This window comes from Scylla paramamosain, chromosome 6 (genome assembly GCF_035594125.1).
Source record: "Scylla paramamosain isolate STU-SP2022 chromosome 6, ASM3559412v1, whole genome shotgun sequence".
Lineage (NCBI taxonomy): Eukaryota > Metazoa > Arthropoda > Malacostraca > Decapoda > Portunidae > Scylla > Scylla paramamosain.
This window is the reverse complement of record NC_087156.1, coordinates 3,654,594-3,679,768: the sequence shown is the minus strand read 5'-3', so window position 1 is coordinate 3,679,768 and position 25,175 is coordinate 3,654,594. Positions and strand designations below refer to the sequence as shown.

At 35.9% G+C, this 25,175-nt stretch overlaps 1 protein-coding gene across 2 annotated transcripts in view; it reads left to right on the top strand.

The window, feature by feature from the left end:
• The window catches only part of LOC135101221 (intraflagellar transport protein 122 homolog), a 28,234-nt gene extending 3,626 nt beyond the window's left edge, over positions 1-24,608 (top strand). Inside the window, exons 5-28 of one of the 2 annotated variants that reach the window (XR_010269163.1) lie at positions 2,149-2,241; positions 2,613-2,692; positions 2,845-2,920; positions 3,011-3,202; positions 3,615-3,812; positions 3,965-4,108; positions 4,269-4,406; positions 5,564-5,728; positions 6,301-6,420; positions 7,962-8,080; positions 9,364-9,517; positions 9,710-9,871; positions 11,102-11,268; positions 11,778-11,888; positions 13,506-13,669; positions 13,896-14,040; positions 14,981-15,074; positions 15,368-15,468; positions 16,070-16,178; positions 16,494-16,662; positions 18,286-18,539; positions 19,167-19,328; positions 19,654-19,809; positions 20,371-24,608. Coding sequence is in view for 1 of the 2 variants with exons in the window: in XM_064004849.1 (XP_063860919.1) it covers positions 2,149-2,241; positions 2,613-2,692; positions 2,845-2,920; positions 3,011-3,202; positions 3,615-3,812; positions 3,965-4,108; positions 4,269-4,406; positions 5,564-5,728; positions 6,301-6,420; positions 7,962-8,080; positions 9,364-9,517; positions 9,710-9,871; positions 11,102-11,268; positions 11,778-11,888; positions 13,506-13,669; positions 13,896-14,040; positions 14,981-15,074; positions 15,368-15,468; positions 16,070-16,178; positions 16,494-16,662; positions 18,286-18,539; positions 19,167-19,328; positions 19,654-19,755 (3,219 nt within the window). In the remaining variant the exon portion in view is untranslated. Of the gene's footprint in view, positions 1-2,148; positions 2,242-2,612; positions 2,693-2,844; positions 2,921-3,010; positions 3,203-3,614; positions 3,813-3,964; positions 4,109-4,268; positions 4,407-5,563; positions 5,729-6,300; positions 6,421-7,961; positions 8,081-9,363; positions 9,518-9,709; positions 9,872-11,101; positions 11,269-11,777; positions 11,889-13,505; positions 13,670-13,895; positions 14,041-14,980; positions 15,075-15,367; positions 15,469-16,069; positions 16,179-16,493; positions 16,663-18,285; positions 18,540-19,166; positions 19,329-19,653 lie in introns of both variants that reach the window. The other variant, XM_064004849.1, reaches the window with a different exon arrangement.
• The last annotated feature ends 567 nt before the right edge of the window (positions 24,609-25,175 follow it).

The window sequence follows — 25,175 nt, the reverse complement described above, 5'->3', positions numbered from 1 at the left end:
TATGCTACAATTTGATACATGTCACCATACTTGTCTTCCTTAGTATATTCTCTCTCTCTCTCTCTCTCTCTCTCTCTCTCTCTCTCTCTCTCTCTCTCTCTCTCTCTCTCTCTCTCTCTCTCTCTCTCTCTCTCTCTCTCTCTCTCTCTCTCTCTCTCTCTCTCTCTCTCTCTCTCTCTCTCTCTCTCTCTCTCTCTCTCTCTCTCTCTCCTAGATTTTTTCATATTGAAAGATAAAACTAAAATATTTGAATTCACACTTGTATACACAACATCCAGCCTGGCCATACACTTGTGAGTGGACTCATACTTTCTTTTACAATATATGGACATCAAAATTATCTACTTTGCTATTTTTTCCTCAGAATATATTAGCAATTGGTCAGGTTTACCCTCAGCTTCTGTTTCTTCCAAACTGTATTAACTTTATTTATTTATTTATCATTTGTTATTATATACAGTATTATTTTGTAAGAATATTGTTTTTTCTCTGCAGTAGCTTTTTTTTTTTTTTTTTTTTTTTTATCTAAATAATACTCATTTTGTATTTATCATCTTAGTAATATTTGTATATGTGGCCAGCTGTGCCATGCCAAAGTACCTGTGATATAGTAGGGTGCCCATGAGATTATCTCTTTACACCAGGGCTTGACAGGGCTGAATGTGGATGAGTGTGGACATTCATGTGTGGGATTACTGGCTTGGTTTATAGATAGAAGTAATATTACTCATTCTCTGCAATACCTTTCATCCAAGTAACATTGGTCCATGCTCTGCAGTCATCACAATGTCACGCACAGACAGGACCATTTCAAGGTGCCACATAATAGCATCTAAGTACAATTCCAAGTCAGCACTATCATTCATTGTTTTCTCTTGTAATTCCATATAATTTCATCCTCTAATACACTGAGCTGCAATGATGTAATTTGGTTATGTATTCAGTTTGGTTATGTCTGTTGGTGAGATATTATAAAAGGTGGCCGCTAGATTTCAGTCAAATATAATAATAGACATTGGGACTTGTGCACAGAAACAGTTTGTGAAGTTTTGAGACAGATTTGGGCATATATGCATATCCAGGAATTTTTAGTTATTAATTTTTCTTTCTTTCTTTCTTTCTTTCTTTTTTCTTTCTTTCTTTTTTTTTAGGCCTCTTCCATATTTTACCATAAGTCTGAGGATAATGTTTGCCATGTTTCATTTAGTTCTTTCACATCTTTACATACTCATAGTCACTTTGTTAACATTTAGACCACTGTAAAGAGAAAGAAGTTGCATGGATGGAACAGATGAGAATAGAGGAGATTAAGTTTGCACGTTCCAAGTTACAGCACTACTCCAGCGTCTGGCATGAGAAGAAGTGTCCAAAAGTTGTAGGTGGTTATGGGAAAACAAGTAGCTAGCAGTGAAAGGATGAGGTGTACAAAGAATTTTATCACATTCCATATTGTTTTGTGGCATTGATAGAGGTTTATACTAAGTACCTTCTGATTGGTTGTCCCACTTTATAATGAAGCTTTTTACACTCTTTCCTTTGTATTCTAGTATATGCAGTAACATCTTCATTGAATGGTGTCTTTATAGCAACTGTCATTTCACTCCAAATATATCTAGCACATCCCACATTGCCTCCCCATCAGTATGATTTGTTCTGTGTGTGTTAGCACTGATTGATTCTCCTATGTGTAGCTCTTAAGTTGTCATCCAGTTGGATTTTTTAATTACTTATTTATTTATTTTATTATTTTGTTTTCTATTTATTTATTTATTTTATTATTTTGTTTTCTATTTATTTATTTATTTTTATTTATTTATTCATTTATTTATTTATTTATTTATTATTATTATTATTATTTATTTTTTATTTTTTTTTTTTTGGTAGGGCAATGGAGTCCAGCTGAAATCAACTTGGGCAATGGTGATCACTTTGGCTCAACCAGTAATGTGTCTTCTTCCTGAAGTCCCTCGTCATAGCTTCAGTCCCAAGCCACTCTAGTAGTTTTGCAATTTATAACTTCCCATGGCTGCCTTCAGAGCAAGTTTCAGGACATGAGACCCTACATGTGCAGCCTTCACACACATCATTAACTTCGCTTCTTGCAGAGAAGAGTTGTTGACAATTACACTTGTATCTTTTCTCCCTCAGAGCACAAGTAGGATTTGTTGCTGTGCCTGGACCAATGATGGGGTGTACCTGGCCCTTGGACTGGCCAATGGTGTGGTCTCCATCAGGAGCAAGGTAAAGGCTGAGTGATGGGTTAGTTGAAGAAACCATTGTTAGTGTAGTGGCTTGTTTTGCTGTAAGAGGAAAACTTGTATGCTCTTCATACTAATTGGTTATTTTTGTGAAATGTGTAGACTCACATGTATGTTACTCTCAGTTTTGTGTAGCCAGGTAAAATTTTTAACATGGCTGCAAAATTCTCATCAAAATGTTTTGTTATATTGCACTATAATATTTTGTGAATTTTGAATTTAGTTGAGCATTACATTGCCTCCTTTTCTGTCTCAGTCTCAGACAGATAAAAAGAAAAATTAATTCATGTATGAAAATAATGGAATGATTGGTTGCAAAATCTAGAAGACTTATCAGAACAATTTCCGTTGCAGGTTGGAGAAGAAAAAATGAGAATTGAACGTCCAGGAGGAATAAACTCCCCAATTTGGTCGCTGGCTTGGAATCCTTCAAAGTAAGTCGTCAGACAGTATATTGAACTTTTTTATTAACATGGTTCATTCTTATTATGTACATGAAGGAAAAACAGTCAATAAAGAAGATTTACTTAACTTCTTTTTTAGAATAATGTGCCTTTCTTATTCATCACTTCTGGGAATTTTTCAGAGATGAGCCTGTGGATGTTCTTTGTGTTGCTGACTGGGGCCAGAATCTCTCTTTTTACACCCTCAGTGGAAAACAGGTATGGATACACTGCAGGAAAGGGGTATGAAATTAAGCCAGATATTTAGTAGTGTATTTATTACCTATAATATGTATCGTATGTTTTCAGGTGGGAAAAGAAAGGATACTTGGCTTTGACCCTTGCTGTGTGAGTTACTTCAGCAAAGGAGAGTATATACTGGTAGGAGGCTCCAACAAGGCATGTCTCCTGTACACCAGGGAAGGGGTCAAGCTTGGCACCATTGGGGAGCAGTCCTCCTGGGTGTGGTGCTGTGCTGCTCGCCCAGACTCCAACTTTGTAGTGAGTGCTGAGGGATCTCTTAGCAATGTCAACAAGGAGAATAATTTGTGGCATATAAATTACATGTTGGTAATTTTGAGTGATTTGTTAATGGATTGGTTGATTATTGAATAAATCAGAATTTGGTGCTATAATGTCAAAGTTATGTGTTGTGTATGTTAATCATGTGAAAGATAGAGGAAGAGATTTGAAGGTGATGAAAGAATAATAAGTGCTAGATGTTAATTAAAATTATTTAAGTTTTCTTTGTTAATATTTTTCTCTGAGACTTGCTCCAAGTCGTGTGGTGTAAATCATGGTCTCATCTCAAGATAATCACCTAACTGGTTATCTTGAGAGGAACCATGAAGGTATGCATGACAGTTTTCCTTAGGATTTTGTTGAATTATCATGGTAAAATGTCAACTTTCAGGCTATTGGATGTCAAGATGGAACAATTGCTTACTACCAGTTGATATTTTCCACGGTGCACGGTCTCTACAAGGAGCGCTATGCTTTCCGAGAGAACATGACAGATGTCATAATACAGCATCTCATCACAGAACAGAAAGTGAGAATCAAGTGTCGTGATCTTGTCAAGAAGATTGCAATCTACAAACATCGTTTAGCAGTAAGTATAGAATTTATGGATTCATATTTTGTAATATTTGATAAGACCTATCTTTATCTTAGAACAACCTTCGAATTTGAACTGTATTGCCATATGAAAATTTGAGATGAGCAGTCCATTGAATGATGGAGATGTGGTAATGTTTGGTGCAGGTGCAGCTGCCTGAAAGAATCATCATCTATGAGCTGTACTCCCAGGATGCCTCAGACATGCACTACCGAGTGAGGGAGAAGATCAACCAGCGCCTGGAGTGTAACTTGCTTGTTGTTTGCACGAATCACATTGTTCTCTGTCAGGTGAACTTTCCCTGCTGATCTTGGTGTGATTTATTGGAAATAACACTAGTGATGTATTTGAATTTATGAATGTGTTTCATTCCATTGTTTAGTTTGTCATAGTATCTTTTTGTCATTGTATTTCTTGTCTTCAGTAAATAATGCTCAACCCTATTTACAGGAGAAGCGTCTGCAGTGCCTTAACTTTGTTGGGAACAAGGAGCGTGAGTGGCAGATGGATTCACTCATTCGGTACATCAAGGTGGTGGGAGGCCCAGCCAGTCGTGAGGGTCTTCTCCTTGGTCTGAAGAATGGACAGGTAGGATGCATGACACAGTGGAGGTATATGTACAGTTTAGTATTGTCTCCATGAGGGAGAGAGAGAGGGAGAGCTCATTATGTAGAAGTGGAATAATATGTAAAATGTAAAAGTACAGTGGAAATGTAATATGCATATTCAGTGAATAGGGTATCTTGGGAAAGAACAAGTACAGGGAAGGTGTGATGTGGCAGACAGTGAATGGATAGGATGTTCTGAGAGTTCAAGGAAAATGAATAAGGTCTCTTGCAATAGATCAAGTAAGATGGAAATTTACAAAGTTGGTGGTGCAGTGCATTAGACAGCTTTTTCTTATTCTCAGAACACATTCTCTCCAGCTGTGTTGCAGATTATGTAAATTTTCATATCTAGCAACTCAATCATAGACTAGACTTTGCTTGAGTATGAATGGTGATCAGTGTCGAATGGAATATGATGGATGTACCATCATATTTTGCCAGCTGCATGCATGTTTAATGAAAATGTAGCATTACATTGTGATATATAGTTCCATTAATGTAATGATGGTATATAAGCCATAAATTAGAGGGCAGTAGATCATCCTTGTCCAACACTCCATGGTGCAAAACAAATTGCATGGAGGGGAATGAAGTGTTGTGTGGCAGTTAAAAGAAACACACTATGAGGCCAGTCTCCACCCAGCATTCTCATTTGATAAGGTGCAGCTCATAAAAAGTGGACTATACTTATACCATGAGCATTTAGTCATGGACATTAATGATCTACAAAGTCTTGGAGATAGTTCTTGGGTACCAGTATTCAGTGAAAGGGATGTGTCTATTATAATATAGCAGTGATAAATGTGTCAGAGGGACCTGCTGAATGTACTTATGCAGCTGACTCTGATTCAAGTGTGACTGGTGAGGATCTATCATCTGTGTACTTAACTGTATTTACAGTCAAAGTATACAGGGCCTGAGTTGTGCTCATGCAGTCTTGTCTCCATATCATTATTTATCCAGTCCTTCCTGTAAGTGATGCACTATTTTAAAAATTAATTTATAATTTCTTCTTTTTTTTCATCGTATGTATTGTGTGTATGAAGCATTTTGAATAAGTTAGCATTCTTTAAACAAAAATTTGAATCCAGGAACTAACAGTTTTTTTTTTTTTTTTTTTTTTTTTCTTAAATGCAGGTGCTAAAGATTTTCTTGGATAATGCATTTCCTGTGCCACTGCTGAAAGTTCCCTCTGCCATCCGCTGCCTGGATCTGAGCTCTTCACGGCAGAAGCTTGCCGTGGTGGACGAGCACAGCACACTCTTGGTTTATGATGTCAAGACCTCAGAGATGCTGTTCCAGGTGAGAAATGTTTAATATATGAGTGATACACACTTTGAACAATAAACATTTCAGTGGGTTTGTTTTGTAGTGGGTACCCTTAGTCATTTTATGTTCTCAGATACCACTTCACCCTGAAAAGCAGCTTATTGTACTAAAAGATCTGCAGAGAACCAGTTGTTGTTAAAGTATATGTTCATAGAGACTGTATTGTATTGTAAATCAAGTCTACAAGAGCATTGTATGTACATGAATTATTGAATTAATAATGGGAGATTCTAGTGTTGTTCTCCATGTAACTTAAGGAATGATCAGTCTTCATTATGTATTTAGATTATTGGTGTTTTTGGTCTTTCCAATCATATGCACAGAAGCTATCATAATCTTTTAATGTCTTGTGTATCAAGTGTTTCTTATTCTTGCTTGATTGTCCTAGTGTTACGTTGAACCTCATCTTGAAATTTTTCTATTTCTCCCTCACTAGAGATGTCAAACTTTTCTAATGAACTTTTATTACTCTACTGAGTATAAAAGTCCTGGGCATTTAGTTGATGAAGCTATTACTTTGTTTTTATCTTACATTCTTTTTTCAGGAACCCAATGCTAATAGTGTTGCTTGGAACACAAGTTGTGAAGATATGCTATGTTTCTCTGGAAGCAACACATTAAACATCAAAGCTTCAAATTTTCCAACTCATCAGCAGAAATTGCAGGTACTCAAATGATTTCTTCACCTAATCCATCTTCATTTAACCTATAATTATAACTTTGAATTATGGCATTCTACAAGGAGGTCAGGACTTGTGTTTTAGTGAACAGATATTATTATTCACAACTTGATAAAGAGTCAAAATTGTGAGAAGAATAATGAACAGAGAAAGAGAATAGGGGGGAGAGAGCGAGAGAAAGACAAGTCACGGATGGGTCCCTCTGTGCCAAGAAGTTACAGTAAAACTTTGTATGAAGTGGAAGTTGATCTTCCTCATCTGATCTCCCACACTTCCGTTCCTTCCTTAGAGTTGAGATTGACAGAAAAAATGGATGAAGAGTTGCTCTCTCCCATAATGTAATTTGTTTTCATCCAACCCTCCAACTAGCCCCACAATAACTTTTGTAACATAAGTGAATGGTTTTCCTCACCACCTCAGTCAGTAGCAAAATAGATATCATAGAAGACAGACGCAGCATAGAGTGAGGCACATAGAGCATGATAGGAAGGGCATATTACTTTGTTACCTATGGGTGGGATTACTGTGTGCTGCATTATTATAGTGATTACTAGTTAAGCCCCATGGAAGACCAGTATTTGGACAGTTCTGTTGTATTTCAAAGGCATGTCAGGACCCTTGTGTGTCTGCTGCTCCTGCAGGTTGGAGAAGCTACACCACCTGCAGTTTCTATTGTTTGACTGTCCATTGTATTTGGGCCTTTATTCTGATGGGAGTAGGCTCAGTTCTCTCCCCCATGTTTTGCCGATGTACAGTGCCTGGTTGTGGATCTGGTGTATATTTGAGTGTTGTGAATGTTGTGTATCGTCTTTGTTAAATGCTACTAATGTCCTGGCTTGCAGCTGTACTTGTCCAGGGTTAGAGGATTATACAATATTTGAGCTGGGCTACAACTGTCTACTTTCTTCCCTGATTTCTACCAGTTTTATAGGAGGTGGGAATCTGTCTTCCGGAAGATAGGCTTCTCTCTGGCCATCAAGTGTAATATTTCTTCTGGACAATTGGTTGGTTTCGTTAATATGGGCAGTTTGTCCAGTAGGGTATTACCCTTGCCCTTGCCCTGTGTGTACATTGCCTATGCTGTCTGTGCCCTAAAACCTGGCTCATAAGTTCTTTTCAGCTTAATTAAGTTGATGTTTGTTATACACCCTTCTTGGTTGGTGGGTTAAACCAAGTGACAACCTCAAAGTTTTGATAATTGTAAATGACCAGCAGGTGTCTGGATTCATTATATTTGTGCCCTGCACTAAGCTACATAGGAGGTGGCTTAGGGGAGCTGGCCCAAGTCAGTAGCTGCTGTGAGAGGGGCTGAACCTGGTCATAACAGTATATTAGTGGGAATTTTACTTGATATTTGTGAAAATGGGGCTGTATACAAAGTGAAAATAAAATAGACATTTTAATGGCTGGAATATATGGATCTACTTAGTATATTATTCTCCAGAAAATATTTTAAGTCCTTCATGATAGAAAGAAAATAAGCCAGTATTTTTTATGATGTTTGGTGATTATTGTTTGCACTTCAGGGCTTTGTTGTTGGGTTTAGTGGCAGCAAGATCTTCTGTCTGCATATCTACAGTATGTCAACTATTGAGGTGCCCCAGTCTGCTCCAATGTACCAGTACCTTGATAAGAAAATGTTCAGGTTAGTACTAATGATCTGCATCATTATTTGAACCCTTTATTTTATGCAGTTTCTCATCTTATATTTGATAGTGTAATGAAATTGACATAAGGCAAGCAGCAAGACTGATGTAATGGTAAGTCAGGGAAAGAAGGAAAGACTAAGATGAATAGAAAATAAACAGGATTAGAATTTTTTCTTGACTGAAGCGTGAAGAAAATTAAGAGATTTTTGTATTGTATTGGGATTGAAATAGCTCTTGGTATTGATTTGTAATGCCTACACTTAAAAAAAAATTGTTATAGAAAAGACATTTAAATTATTAAACAGATCAGGAGAAATAGAAAAGAGTTGCATTATTGTGCAGGATTGGGAAGAATTGAGAACAGGTAAATAACAAATAAATAAATTTATCAAGAGATTTTTACTAATTTAGAAAAAAATGTGTAAGCAGATGGGCTTGTTCTACTTATTTCCATTTCATAAGAAGTACTCTACCCTACCACACCCTGTTGCCACACACCTTTGTAGGATCATCACTGTGTGGCATCTCCCTCGGAGGTTGCAGGGTTGAAACCTCATTCATCATGCGCTCACAGCTGCTTTCCATTTGCTTCTGTCACACACATTCATTCTACTGTGCCCCAGGAAATGTAATGATGACAATGATGATAAACATTCTGGTGATGCTGATGATGTTGGCGATAGTGAAGTATTTAAATTCATTCACCATATTTAGCTTTTATTTAACTAGGTGTTGTAATCTGATGTGTGTCATGCCCTGCTGAAGTGAGGTAAGTAACACCCACGTGGAAATTCAGTTCTCACATGCAATGAATAGTCTGACTCATTCTCTCTTATGAGGTAACCAACATATTCTGAAAGTCCAAAGCTCAAGTTTATAATGTCAAGATCTAACAAAAAGCCCACTTTTTCTCTCGTAGACCACACAGCAGGATGTTCCGTGCTGGAGAAAGCTAAGCACATGAGAGAGGCGCAGTGACCAATCAGGGCATAGGTGAATCACCACCTCCTGGCCAATGGGCTTTTGACATTTCTGAGGCTCATGCCAAGTATGGTCACTTGCCTCACTTAAGCTCAGGGTTGGAGTGTATGGTGAGCAGGACTTTTAAATGCTATTTTCTCAATTTTTTGTCTGTGCTGCATATCTCATTAGAGCAGGTGGTGCCACATATACACTCCAACCTTCCTTGCATTGACATGAGTGTTTCTAACAGTAATCATTGTGTCTTCAGGTTGCCACACTTCTACATAATTAATGTTTCTGTGTGTACCTTCCACAGAGAGGCATATGAAATTGCATGTCTGGGTGTCACTGATGGAGACTGGGAAGCATTGGCCAAAGCAGCTCTTCAAGGCTTGGAATATAACATTGGGAAGAAGGCATTTACAAGAGTGAAGAATCTACGATACCTAGAATTGATAAACTCAATTGAGGTAATGTCACATGAATGGGCTTCACTGTTTTTAGCCTTAGGCATACCACCATTTCCTACAAATATTATGGAAAATTTATAGATAGGAGGCCTCAGTATGTTGTTCCCATAATGGGCCATCTTCCTTTAAAGAGGATCTCAGCCTATTATGCATATACAGTAAATATTGATCTATAATTACTTCTTCCCTCAGGATCGACAACACAAAGGAGAGATTGATAACAACATATTTCTGGCAGATATTTTGGCATATGAAGGCAAATTTTCTGAAGCTGCCAAGCTGTACCACAGATGTGGCAAGGACCAAGCAGCCATGAATATGTACACAGATCTCAGAATGTTTGATCTGGCACAGGTAAATAAAAATAATCTCTTACATCATCACCCCATTGTATGCTAGTGGTTGTATATCTGAACATTATTTTAGTAACTCAGTCCATTGTTCCTCGTGACCAGACTACCTCAGTGGCCCCAGAATTGCTCTGTTCACCAAACTTATTTTCATATGCCATTACCTCACTGTCAGACCAACTCTAATCAGAGAAATATCAGAGCATCTTAAATTTTGATAATAGTACATCATACCTTCTTTTCTACTGCATGAACTTTCAGTCTCCTCTTACTGACTCCCAAGTTTTTACCAAATTCTTATTACTTTCATGTGCTGCTAAAGACAGCTTTGTCATCTGAAAATAATTACTGGTAATCAATTTATTCTCTTCATGAGGGATGCACCCTATTTTTCTCCTGTTACATAATTTAGAATTGTAGAAGAAAATGGAAATGTATCTTATAGGATGTCTGAAGCACATCTTATAATGTTTGCTTATTCATACCAGTTAAGAATCAGTTTCTCAGTGATCCAGGAATGTGTCCCCATTGTTAGATGGTGATAAACTAAATAACCTTAAAGCAATGTTTGAACCATTCAGTACTTCAGTATTTCATTACATTTAAAAATATGCATGAAAATGTATATGCCTTAAGTATTTGGTCCAGTGGTGTAATGGCTAGTACAGATGGCATGGATTTAAATCCTGGACCAGGTAAAGACAAAATGGGTTTATCTATTTCTACACTGTATGCCTGGTTCACCAAATATTGAATTGATACAGGACAAAAGCTGAGGAGTTTTGACTTTGCCTCCTTGTAGGAACAGAAGGCTAGGAATCCAAAGTGTGAATGTGTGTATGTCATTCACCAACAGTTGTTTGCTGGTCTTGTGACACAGCCATTTTCCAATGGAAAGAGGTCTGAGATAATAGAGCTGATCTTTGAGTAGGTCTGAGACCTCTTGCACACCACATACCAGGACAATAAAGTCACAATCCCTCAGCTAACATCTTGTATCTACTTCCTGCTAGGTGAACATTAAGAGGCTCATCCATCTGCCTCTCTGCTCCTGAGACTTCCCTGTTTGTGAGTTCAATGTGCTAACCACAGACACCGTGTCTGTGTGTGTGCATGTGTGTGTGTGTGTGTGTGTGTGTGTGTGTGTGTGTGTTTTCTCCAGACCAGAAATGGTCTTTACCACACAAAGCAAGATATATTTAGAAATGCTCATCTGTATTAATAATTTACACAGGAGTATCTTGGTTCTGATGAGACTGTGGACAGAAAGCAGTTGATCAGGAAGAAGGCAGACTGGGCTCGAAACATCAATGAGCCTCGGGCAGCAGCAGAGATGTACCTGTCTGCTGGAGAAACTCACAAGGCTATTGAAATCATGGGAGAAAATGGCTGGGTAGACATGTAAGTACGAAATCCTTCAATAAATCCTGCTTCAGTATGTCCCTTCCATCTTGTGCTGATTTGCTGGTAGTACTTTTTTTATATGCAAGGTGAAGCAAGAAGAAATGAATGGATTGTATTGTGATAGAAATGGTAGAATGCAGAACTCTGAGATGAGAATACACAAGAACAGATGACACAGTGGATTTTTAAGAATAAGGTCAGATATGATTATTCCTTGTGTAATGACAAAAGAGAGTGTTGGAAGATTTCATGTTAGAAAAGAGGAAGGTGAGAGGACTGAACTTTGTAATGGTGAGGTGTCTTTCATAACTTAATAGAGACATCTTATCTGTATGATTCCTGAGGACATTTTAAAGTCATGAAAGTGTTAATGAATAGTTTTTAAGTTTCTTGCACTAATGAAACCACTGAAGTTGAATTTGTTGAAATGTTAATCAGAATGTTTAAAATAAGCTGTTAAGGCAGTCATATTCAGTAGCTTTGTTAACCACTGAGGGTATATGCAGGCTGCTGGATGTTGGCCGCAAGACTGATAAGGCTGATCGGCAGACCCTGAACTTGTGTGCAGAACACCTGCGCCGTCTCAACTCCCTCACCTATGCTGCAGAAATGTACAAGTATGTATCATAAACTGTTTTAATGGAACATTGGGAAGCTGAGATAATACATTCCTAGACTACATTAACTTATTTTCTCATATACATCTTTACTAGATTGGCTGATGATGGTTTTAGTTGTAAAGTAATACCAAAAGAGGACATAGGTAAGGTTGAGTTTTGAGTCAAATAAGTACTACAACAATTTTTATTATCCATAAATGAACATCATCATGTAATTGTGCACAATATGACTATTGACTAAATTTACTATGAAATTCATTTACGTTATGATTGTCAACACATTAGTTCTACTAGCAGTGATGTTTTAATAGTTATTCAATTACTTGTAGGTAGAAATGGAATGAAAGAGAGGGTTGCTCTTTGCATGGTATGATTGCAATTGCTATCCATGAGTGTACTGAAGTAGATAATGCAGTGTAACTCTCAAGTTCTGGTTAGACTTTCATCTTTAGGAGTTAAATTTTTAGAGGATCACTTTGACTGGAATATCATAAATAATCTGTTAACTGGAGGGTCTTAACTTTATGACTGGCAGTGACAGCATGGCAGTCACTTCATTTGAGCAGCTACAAACCATTTTAATAAGCAAAAAGTAAAACTAGAAGCACTGAAGATTTTATCTACTCCATTCCTTCTTTGCTGGATGTCATCTTTAAAAATTATACTCTAAATTAGAGAATATGTTTGCAAGTACAGTAGGGTACATGACAACACACGGTCATTATAACGTACGACTTCAATAATGCACTGAAATTTTAATAAATATTCAGTTGGAATAACGAACCAAAACTGGCATAATGAACTCGCCACTCATGCAAGCACTGAAATTTTAATAAAAATTTAATGGGAATAACAAACTAAAACTTGCAAGATTAACTCACCAGCTGTGCGAGCTGCTGCTCACCCATCCACCACCTGTCTCTTCCTCCCTTTTTTCCTTTCCTCTCCCTTTTTTTGTCTTGTGTCAAACCTCCCTTCCTGTCACCTCCCCTGTCAGAGATAAGGGACTAGGGAGTGATACCTCTCTCTCTCTCTCTCTCTCTCTCTCTCTCTCTCTCTCTCTCTCTCTCTCTCTCTCTCTCTCTCTCTCTCTCTCTCTCTCTCTCTCTCTCTCTCTCTCTCTCTCTCTCTCTCTCTCTCTCTCTCTCTCTCTCTCTCTCTCTCTCTCTCATTCATTTTATGTCATTTTTGCTTTATCCTTTCTCATTTTTCTCGCTCTCTTATACATAATTCTATTTTCATTCTCAATCAGTCTCATTCTATTTAGCAATCCTTTGGATTATTATTACTTTCAGAGAGAGAGAGAGAGAGAAAGAGAGAGAGAGAGAGAGAGAGAGAGGTGGGGGAGAAAGTTATCTCAGATGCAGTAGTGCAAATGTGCTTTTTTTTTTTTTTTGTGGAATTTCTATATAATTTTCTGGTTCCCTGGAAACAATTAATTTTTTCCCATAGGTTCTTCAGTCACCATAACACACATTTGCCATAACAAATGCTTCATTGGAACGAATCATGTTCGTTGTCGTGTACCCGACTATATTGTTTGGTACATATTTCTGAAAGACATCAGTTTTCAGGTTTATACAATGCTACAAAGTTATACTAATTTTATAACAGAAAAATGGGAGAGATGCAGAGTGTGATAGAGCTTTATGTGGAGGTGCAAGACTGGGAGGAGGCCTTTGTGTGGGCAGAGAAGCACCCAGAGTACCGGCAGCTGGTCTATGTTCCCTATGCCACATCTTTGGCTGAACAAGACAAGTTTCTACAGGCACAGAAAGGTAAGAGCTTTAATTTAAGATATAATGCAGGATGGTACTTCATATGAATTAAAAGCAAACAAACTGGGTATTTTTGCATTATTTATAGATTCTGTGTTTTAGCAAATTATAAGATCACAGTGGTGTTGAGGTAAGATTGTGTTACTCAGAAACATTTAGTCTTCTCTGAATGTTTTGCAATAAGTATTCACAACATATTTAAACTCATGAAATATCCTTATGACAGCTTTCCATAAGGCTGGCAAACCAGAGGAGGCCTTCAGGGTGCTAGAACAACTCACAATGAATGCTGTAAATGAAAACAGGTTTGATGATGCTGGTTACTACTACTGGATGCTGGCCATGCAGTGTCTGGACCTAGCAGCTGAGAAGTAAGCATTCACTTGTGCTGCATTATTTTTCTGTATATGTATCTTAATACCATTCTGGGAAATGAACTGTAGTTTTTGGTATTAGGCATTCCAATTACATTTTCTGATTGTGATTTATGAAAGCCTTGATTTAACTCTCATTACTCCCACACTGTCAGAGAGATAGTTCACAAGGCCTTACTCTCACAAGGTGCTTTCACATGGTGAACCAGCGGCATGGTAGATGCAGTGGTTAGACACTCAAAGTATTTTCATCCATGTTGTTTATCACATGTTTGGATTCATAGGGTTGCTCAGCATCAGCATGGATGTGGTTGTGTCATCTTCTCCCACTAGACATCAGTGGCTAGCATTGCAAGTCATCCACATCACCATCAAGATGCAGCATTTCCTACTCTTTGTGTCCATCTTCATGCATAAACATATACCTCAAACTGCCAGATTGTGTTTGGCATGCATTTAAGGAAAACATACAACAGCACTTACAAGCATACACCTCCATACACAACCTTTTGTCTTTGCTAGCATGCATTTGAAAATACCATGTGAATAATTACCACTGTCATATATCTACCTCCTGAGATTTATTGTATTTAGATTTGTGCAAGGAATCTTTATGATGGTTTTATACTTTGTAAGGAATTCACTCATGGAAAGAAAAAATTATTATTGTGAACTCAGCTCCAGTCATGACTTAAGACAGAACTATGTATCTTTAACAGTTCTTTTAATCTTTTCTCCCCTGCTCTAGTCTGAAGAGAGTTGATAAAGAAAACATTCAATATATAAACATGTAAGTACTTTGGTCAGTGATTCTTGGGAATAGGATTAGAGCTAATCAGCAGAAGGCAAGATACTGTATTGATAATAGCACGCATGTAACCTTTCTTAAGACACTTACCATAATGACTGATTTACATGTGTTTATGACCTCTTTCAGTGAAGAGGAATATAGTGCCATGATGACCAAGTTTAGTGACTACCAGAAGAAGGCGTCAATGTACTATGTGTATCATACTATTCAACGTTACATGGTAAATGTGTTGGCTGATTTACTCTATTCCATGTTGAGACTTATCTTTTTGGCACAAACTTTATTATTTTACTCAAAGTGTATCTGCTACTTGTAGCTATTTTTTGTATTGTTCAGATATCTTTTTGAATTAATGAAGTCTTATCTTAGATGTAATGATAATTATCAGTAATTTGCCAGACCTTAGAGGCTTTATTTGATCACTGTATGGATTTCCTTCTTAGAATTCATATGAACTTAGAATAGAGACTATACTGTTATGTTATCTTTGCTCCATGGTTTCTCTGTGTACAGGATGAACCCTTCACTGCCTACATGCCTGAGGCCTTGTTCAATATCTCCAGGTTCCTGATGCATGAGCTGATGACTGCACAGCCCACAGGCATCTCCAAATTGTATCCTTGAAAACAGCAATTTTGGGGGTTGCATATTCCATACCTTTATGCTATTTTGATTATGTAGATACTCATTAATTTACCGTCTCCTTTGGTCCCAGAGCCTTGCTGGGACAACCATTTTGCCAGACCAGCCAGTATTTCAGTAATAGGCTTGTGATCCACTGTTAGTCTTTATATTTCTTGTGAGGTCAGTTAAAAATATTTTATTTTGATTTCATGTGCTCAGTCTTCATATCACATCAGAACAGTTATTGTATTTTGGCTGCTGTCTCAAGCTCTTGATACTCTAAGCCACCACTGTATAGTGGTAATGCCTGCACCAAACATATTTGAGACAAAGTGAGTAAGTTTGATTTCTTACAGCATCCAAAATGTATTTTTAGGCCTTTTATGTTGTTTATGGTTGTCCAGTAACTTAGTTTGTTCTCAGTTTATGCATAGGCATCTCAGATCTTATCATACTATATCTTCATAATAAACTTTCAAAAGTATAGGATTTGAAGAGAATAGTGTAAGTAATGCTGAACTTTATGTAGATTATGTTAGGTGTTCTAGATTTTTGTAGCTTTTGTCTTCTAATTCCTTAATAAATTCCTAGCTCCACCTTGTATACCCTCTCAAAGCAGGCAAGGAACCTGGAAGCTTACAAGCTTGCTCGTTATGTGCTGGATAAGCTACAAACTCTGCGCGTTCCCCAGAGATTTCAGGTAATCACTTTATATTACCTTAAAATTTGTTTCTTACTAAGGTTCTTGCTGACTAGGCTAAAGCATCCACGTTTTTCATGTTTCAAATTTCACTTCATTGCAAAGATTATTTAACAAATATTAGCAGAAAGTCCATGATATTCAAGATTGGAAAAATCACACACACACATTTATAAAGCAAAACCTTTACAGTAAACTACTACTTTACTTGAGGGCCATAGAGCTCTCCTGTTCCATACTGCAAAGATTGACCAGTTTATGTACAGGTATGTTAAACAGTCACCCATGAACAAATGATTTCCTTTACCCTTACAGGAAGATGTTGAATTAGCAGCACTCAAGATTCGGGCCAAGCCTTTCCACGACAATGAGGAGCACCAGCCATTGTGCTATCGCTGCTCCACAACCAACCCACTTGTCAACAATAATGGCAACCAGTGTGTCAATTGTTGCCATGCATTTGTTTATTCTTTTGTGTCTTTTGGTAAGGCTGTGGTTTGTAGAAATAATGGACCTAGAGGCTAAGGTGTGAGGGGATGCATGTAATTGTGATTGGTTGTGAATGTGAACATATGTTTTAACTTCAACACTTTCCTCTCTGTATTTGTTAGTAAGACATTTGTTGGGATGCATTGCTGGTAAGACATGCACAGTAAGAGGGGTTTGCTGAAGATTTTTCTTTTATTTAATATGTAACTAAATGTGCTAGAAGAGAATATTAGTTGAAAAAAAATAAAGTCATGTGTGATATTCACTGTCATGCTTTGGTATTAACTTACAATGAAGCATGAAAAGAAATTATATATATATATATATATATATATATATATATATATATATATATATATATATATATATATATATATATATATATATATATATATATATATATATATATATATATATATATATATATATATATATATATATATATATATATATATATATATATATATATATATATATATATATATATATATATATATATATATATATATATATATATATATATATATATATATATATATATATATATATATATATATATATATATATATATATATATATATAATATATATATACACACACACACACACACACACACACACACACAGTGGAACTTCAGTTTTTTAACTTAATTTGTTCCAGAATGCTATTTGAAATCAGAAATGTTTGAAAACCAAAACTATTTCCCCCACAGACACCCGACCACCCTGTCTTAGTGGGTAATGACCAATGCTCCCACTGCTAAGATGGCCACTCCACAACATCTCCAGCTTAGAATTTTTTATCCAGAAATGATGTATTGAATGGACTTAGTGACACAGAATCATCAAAAGATATTGTTTAGACCAAGCAGGCTTTCTCTTTGTCACTGATCAAGTGAGGGAAGCCTTAGAGAGTGACAGTGGAGCAACCCACTAACTGCCAAAATGAAGATGATCATAACACTTAGACATCTTGCTGCTGGGAAAAGCTACTGGGAAAATGCAGTTGTGCAATAGTGATGGCATTGTGGGTCATAGAATGAGCCACGGGAGGATCAGGATTATTCCAGAGTGCCAAACTTTGTTTTGTTTACATTGAGGTTCTTTTGACTTACTCCACAGGAATGCATTTAACTTTTTTCAAAGATTGAATTACTGTCTTGCCTTCTGTGTCTCTCCTCCAAATATATAAAAATGAAGAAAATATTTATAGAAGCTATAAATTAGTGATAAATGACAGCTTTTGCTACGTCGTATGGTACTTGAAATCAAGTAACTTTGTTTGAAAACCGAATTATGGTACAGCAACCGAAGCAATTATGAGTTAAAAATTTTGTTAAAAAACGGAGTTGTTCGAAAAGGGAGATGTTCTGTAACTGAGGTTCCAAAAAAAAAAAAAATATATATATATATATATATATATATATATATATATATATATATATATATATATATATATATATATATATATATATATATATATATATATATATATATATATATATATATATATATATATATATATATATATATATATATATATATATATATATATATATATATATATATATATATATATATATATATCAATTAAATAAGTTTATTTTTACACTGGACAGAAATCTTACCAGTTGTTGAATTTGTGCTGGAGGAGGGAATATCTGATGAGGACGCTCTACACCTTATCCAACAATCTGGAGGGAGTGATTCGAGGGATGGCAGTGACTCAAAAGGAGGCAGCTATGATGAAGAGGAAGATAACCACTGGAAACGTTCAGACTCAGGCACTGCAGAGGCTCTCACCTTTGATGGCTCTCCCTCACACGGCGAGCCAAGTGATGATCCATTCACTGCTAATCTGATGAACTTTTATGTGAGTATAAGAATTTTCTTCAGAACAATAAAAATTGTAGTTTTGAAAAAAATCTAAGCCATGGTGTTCATTATAGATCACCATTGTTCCAGATTTGTATATCACAGGATTTTTAGCGAATCATAAACCTGTACTGTCAGACTGACGTGGTCATGGTGTGTATGAAAGAGGCAAGAATGAGATGATGTGGGATGTGAAGTGGCCAAGTGGGGTGAAATGTGATGCACTCAAGGATGAATTATGTACTCATTGAAAAAAAGTAACAGCTTTTGATACTTTTAATTAGTTGTGCTCTGAAACACACACACAAAAAAAAAGAAATCTAAAGGGCAGAATTCCTGTGGAATTCAGCTGCTTTAAATTTGGAATCTCCTATAGTTAAATTTTTGAGGAACATCATATTTTTTCTTTCATTTTTTGTGTACTTGGCCAGACTCCTTGGCATGTTATTGAAAAGAAGAAATAGGATTCAACTCATGACAAGGCATTCATTAAGAACATGACACTAATCAAGTCGGAAGTAATCAAGGCCCAGATGGATGCTGGTCAGCCTTGACTGTCTTATCTTAACACCTATTTGCTTTTACAGTATATTATGTAATGAAAGTCCCTCCCTCACCCTGCCAGGGAGGCTCAGAGTACCAGCCAGTGACGGTGGGCAGGAAAGCTCTGATAGCAATGGAGCCTCATGATGTCATTGTGTGTCGCTGGCCAAAACCTCTCAGATTCCAGTACTACAAGAACTTTATGCCAGACATGCCAATTACTCTCTGTGTTCACTGTAATAAGGTAATATTTGTTATCTTTACTGTAACTTAGATACTTAATTGAGAAACATAGTAGACACACAAGACAGTTTACCAATTTCTGGTTGACATTCACTGAAAACAATGTTATATTGATGAAAGTGTAAGCTAGGTCATAGAATATTGGTTTAAATATCTATTTCTGAAACTATATTGCAATTGTCATTTCATATGGCTTTGATTTTTATATATTTTTTTTTTTTTTTTATTATTATTCATTTATTTATTTATTTATTTTTTTATTTATTTATTTATTTTTTTTTTTTAAGTGACATGAACAGTTGAATTGTTTAATTAATCTTTTGCAGATGTTCCACACTGATGACTACACTCTGCAGGTCCTCCAGAAGGGTCATTGTCCCTTCTGCCGCACAACCATTGGAGACACTTCTGACAACAACAATGACTAAAAACTTATAAATGCATGCATGTATTTTAAGTGCAAGTGAAGGTAACTCTTACAGGTATGAATAACTTTAATGGTAGGAAATTTCTTCACTGCATTCCATCAACCTACCTACATTAGCCACAAAAAATATCTTCACATGAAAACACAAAATAAATACTAATGTAGGAGTTTGTAGACCAACACTCAGTTGCTCATTTCAGAATCAAGTACATCTTGCCCTGTCTGCTACTTGAACAGCAGTAGTAAAGCATTCAGAAAATCAAAACATGACTATTTTGGCCATTGTTTTTTTCTTTTAAGGATGGTCCTGCCATAATGCTTTAATTTTGGCACCCTTCTCCTCTAACCAGATATCTCAATGGGTTATGAAAACTCGCAGAAGTGGAGCCACATTCTCTAACTGAAGGAAGAAGGGTGTTCTGTAATTCATATGGCTTGTGATATCAAGGAAATTAACTGAATCATTTACAACTTGCAAAGTGCTGTGATATTCATGTCAACAAATCTATTACTCAATCAAAGACAGACTCTGGAGAAAATTAAAAGATTTCCTTGAGGTCACTTTACTTTTTATGACCATGTCACTTCACAGAGAAGTTTTTAATTTTTTTTTCAGAACCCTCCTTCACTCCACTGTTGTATCACCTGCTGCTTGGGACATTGCCATCTTAAATTTTGTATATGTTGTAATACAAAGATTTATTATGTATTCTATGTGTAAAGAAAATTTATGGCAAATCTATCTTATTTATCTCTGTATATATCAGGCTAACATTTCCCACAAGGAGAGATAGAAGAGACAGGATGTCCCTGCACTCATAGTGATGATCTTCATCACACCCACAAGCATTCCCTCACACCTTAGCCTCTAAGCCAGAGGTTCTCAAACTTTATTGCTTAGTGGCACACTAATGATATATATTGGGCTTTGCTGGTGCACCAACTCTACAGTCACATGTAGTGTATACCTATCATGAAAGTTATGAGGTGCACTTAGGGGATGGTCACAGCACACTTCTGCACCGTGGCACAGAGTTTGAGAATCACTGCTCTAAGCCTTGAAAGAAGAGAGGACCAATCCTCATCAACCACAATGTGTAGCATACCTTGGCCTCTCTGCATTAGCGCTTCATGGCAGAAAATGTTTACCAATGCTGTACCATAATACAGCCAGTGCCTTTCTTGTCAATGTGGTGAATATTGAAATATGCATGTGGATATCTTGTCTCAGCTAACCCTCTTATGGAGTAAGTTGGGTTGGTATATAGACAGCCAGTCATAAAAACTACCATTAGTCATTCATTGTTATCCCATCAAGACAAGTTTCATGTAGCATTCAGAAAGGGAACTCTTCAGGTGGTGTGTGCATGTGTGCTCACTACTTCCCTGCCACAGTGACAGCTCCAAACAGTCCACGCTTGGCTTTCTTACCAGGGAATGCTGATTATATATTACTGAGTGTTACATACATACTTATGAGTCACTTCACATCACATCAGTATATTCTTTAGAAACCATCAAGTTTTATGAAAACTAATGATCACTAATTTAGATTATTTGAGATGACTGATAACTTCTTAATACCCATCTTTGCTGTATGCAACAATATATCTATACTTAGTATTGGTATTAGACATTTTTGTACTCTAAATATATTTCTATTATAGGTCATCATAGGTTCATCAAAATAATATTTTCTACAAATTTTGAAACTTTTATAGATCTGAAGCATATTTTTTAAATTCAATTATTATTCAATTTATGTATCATAACATGATGAAATGCTGAGGTAGAATGGATCGTTATAAGTCAGAGATGATTGGTTTAGATAGATAACATATCAATTTTATACATATATCTCTATATTCTGACACTTCTTTGTGGGAGCTCTATCAAAAACCTGGTCACAGGAAAGTCTTCACTACGTCCGTCCGTAATCAGTGCAAACTCCAGTCGTTATATTCTCCCACTTCTGTCTCTCTTTGACTTTAACAACAAGCCCTTCCATTTCACAGGTACCATTCATTCTCTTGCATGTATGGCACTTGTACCATTTATTTGTTTCCATCTTTTCCCCTTTCATCTTCTCCATGTGACCAGAGCATTTCAGGGTGTTGTCTCACCAGTATCAGTATATTTCATTCCTTCACTATTAATAGATATCCTTCTATCTACACTTTAATTAATCCCACCATCTATTCCATCCCTCAACAGTTCTCTGATCTAAGATCTTCAGCTCTCACTCTTTCCAAGCCTCACTTTCATGTCAGCCTTGGATCTTTCCACTCATGCAGCATGATGTTCATACCACTGTCTTTTCCCAGCCAGGCTCTCTCTGTAAGTGTTCATAATTCCTTCACCTCTATCCTTACTCACCTTCCTTTGTCAAATGATCTTATTACTTTCATTCATGCAAATCCCTATTTATTCCTTATACAAATTGTTATGATAGCATTATTACAGATAACATTATGCATAGTTCTTACTCTGTTTAACTCTGTTTAAATATGTTGAATGCAGATATATTACTTATTTTTTTTATTTCTCAAACTTAACTTATACTTTCCACCTCTGACAGGTTTCAGCTCATTTATCAACTTCTGTAAATTTCTTGAATTTTTTGCATTGTAGTCAGTTGACTGTAAACAGAATCACACTGAGCTCCAATGAACATTATTTATATACATTTATATACTAACATTGCCAGCATTTTCAGAAATATCTCTTGTATTTCCATGCATTAACAAAATGAACATCCAAGGTGATATTACTCATCCTTGTCTCACATTTCCATCAACTCAGGAACTTTTGTCCAGTTTCCTTTTCTCCCAATAATGGATAAATGTTTTCACATCATTTAATAATTTCCCACATACTTCATGCACTTAATTTTCTTACTGTCTCCGTTTCATAAAATTTGCTTCTGTCAGTTTCTAGATTGGAAATCTCATCTAATCATCCCTGTCTAGTTCTAAATCCACCTTTTCTCTTGTACTCCTCAGTTTTCATATTTTTTTTCCATAAGGACTAAATTAATTTTCCTATTATCACATTCATGTTTGTCTTGTTTTGAAACTTAGAGACAGTTTGATTTATGTAACATTTGTTTTAACCCTGCCATGCACTAGATGCACATGTGCATCAAAATGTCTTCATGCAGAACTGCACTGACACACAAATGCATCAAAAAACTTATTTAAATTAATTAGAAATGAAGTTTCTGGTGAAAGTGCATCAGTTATCGGTAAGTCAAAAATGAGCATAAGTTTCATAAAAGTAATGAATTGGCAATGCTGATGCTTCCCAGAATAGGTTGACCATTATATCATTTGTCAGTTTCAGCCTTTGACTCAGGCTGTCTGTATGTAATCTGAAATGAATGCTGATTTCAGTTTTCTTTTTCTTTTCTTGAGATCTAATTGACATGTCACAATGACTATAGTACCATTGTAAAGACAATTTAGGTGATGTACCACACAGAATGCTTGGGAGAAAAGTTCTGACCACACAGAATGCTTGGGAGAAAAGTTCTGAGCTACGAGGTTGTGAACATTTTTCCTATTTTGTATTTATTCTTTACGAAAAAATAGTGAAATTACTTTTTTAGTGATTTTTTTATGTGATCACCATAAAGATAATTTCCTTGTGAATCTAGTGATACATAATACATGCCTACCTATGAGTTTTAAAGGAAAGAAAACTGCTTCCAAATCAATGTTTTGCAAGGCACATAGGGAGGCCACAAATGCCTGCCAACAGAAGAGGTATTGGAAAGGAAACTTATGAAATTTATTGGTGCATAAGAGGGTTAAAAAGCTGAGAGGTCAGTGAGAATCTTGAAAAAAAAAAAAATGCTTATTAAAAAGTTAAAAAAAAAATAATAATAATAGTAATAATAATAGAAATAATAGATTGCTGCTTGCTATTTTTTTTTAAATAAAATCAGGTACCATAATGATGACCAGTTTATTGATAAGATATTGCATAAATGTTTGAGTGCATTGACATGAGAATTAGTCTGTCTTAGGGTGAAGTTTGAATACAGTACTTTTGGATAGGAGAAAAAAGGCATATTCAAGGGAAATTAAGGGAGTGTAGTATAATGCAGGGACTATTAAGAAATAGGAAACCAAGGACAAAGGCACAAAGTTGTGGTTGTTATTATTGTTATATGGATATGAAATGTATCTGATTGTACTCGTAGTATGAGCATAAGGATTTAAGAATTATGTAGCATCTTTTGAGGTACTGTATAGGATAGAGAGAATTATCTGCTGTGCTCAGAAACAACTGTCCAGAAGAATAAGAAATACTGTGGCAAAGGATGGAATAATGGTGTCTAGTGGAGAAAGAATGTAAGTCTCATGAGTTGAATGTATTGAAGGAAACAAGTGAAGAAATTTAAGATGAGGATGAGAGTAGAAACATACTGATAGATACTTGCAAGAAGGAGTGAAAGTGTGTGAGTCATGACACATCCATTTGTAACCAAAGGCTGGTGATCTGAATAGAAAATTTTGTGTTGTTTAAGAAGTGATAGTGTTATTGTTGTTTTCACTTCTCAGTGATAGATTACCCTAAGACTTGTTTTCCCTCATTATTCATCTAGTTTTTTGTGGAATATACTATGATAAAGCAATTAATGATGCATGATACAAACATTATGATCGTTGCAAATTATTAATCTCATATAACCAGGCAGCTATAGTATAGAAAATTAAGTACAATATGTAATGATGAAAATATATAATTTGCAGACATTATTTGAAGTTCTGTAATCTGCAATAGATCTGAAAAAAGTGACCTTTCATGTAAGCCAAATAGCATTCTAGTCATTAAATTTAGTTAAATTTCCTTATATGTTTGATTTTAAACCTCAGCCCAAAGACATGGAGTGGTACATGCATGATGTATGTGTGCATAGGATGTACTTCACGTGTACCAGAAGGGAATGCTAACCGCAGCTTAGCAGGTATGACTTATTTTTGTGTAGAGGGCTTCATCTCACACTCTGTGGCCAGACTAGAGGAATACTTGCACCATTTTCCCTTTGCATCATAGAAGATAGTCAAAAGGGGCACAGTGAAGGGACTAGGAATCCCCTACTTTGTATTGCTACCACTGTGAGGGAAGATGTGTTGTCCTCTTTAGGTTACCTCATATAGATAGATAAATTTTAATTGTGTTGTTATTTACTTATTTATTTTATTTTATTAATTAATTAATTTATTTATTTACTTAATTAATTAATTTATTTATTTATCTATTTTTTGTACTACAGTACCAAGTGCAACTCACCTATTGAAAATTTTATGCAGCAGTCTTATATACACCTAATTGTTTGTTTTGCTTTAGAATTTTCCACTGTGATATAATATAAGGCTCAGAGAATTCATATCCTGATCTGGTAACAGTTTCAAG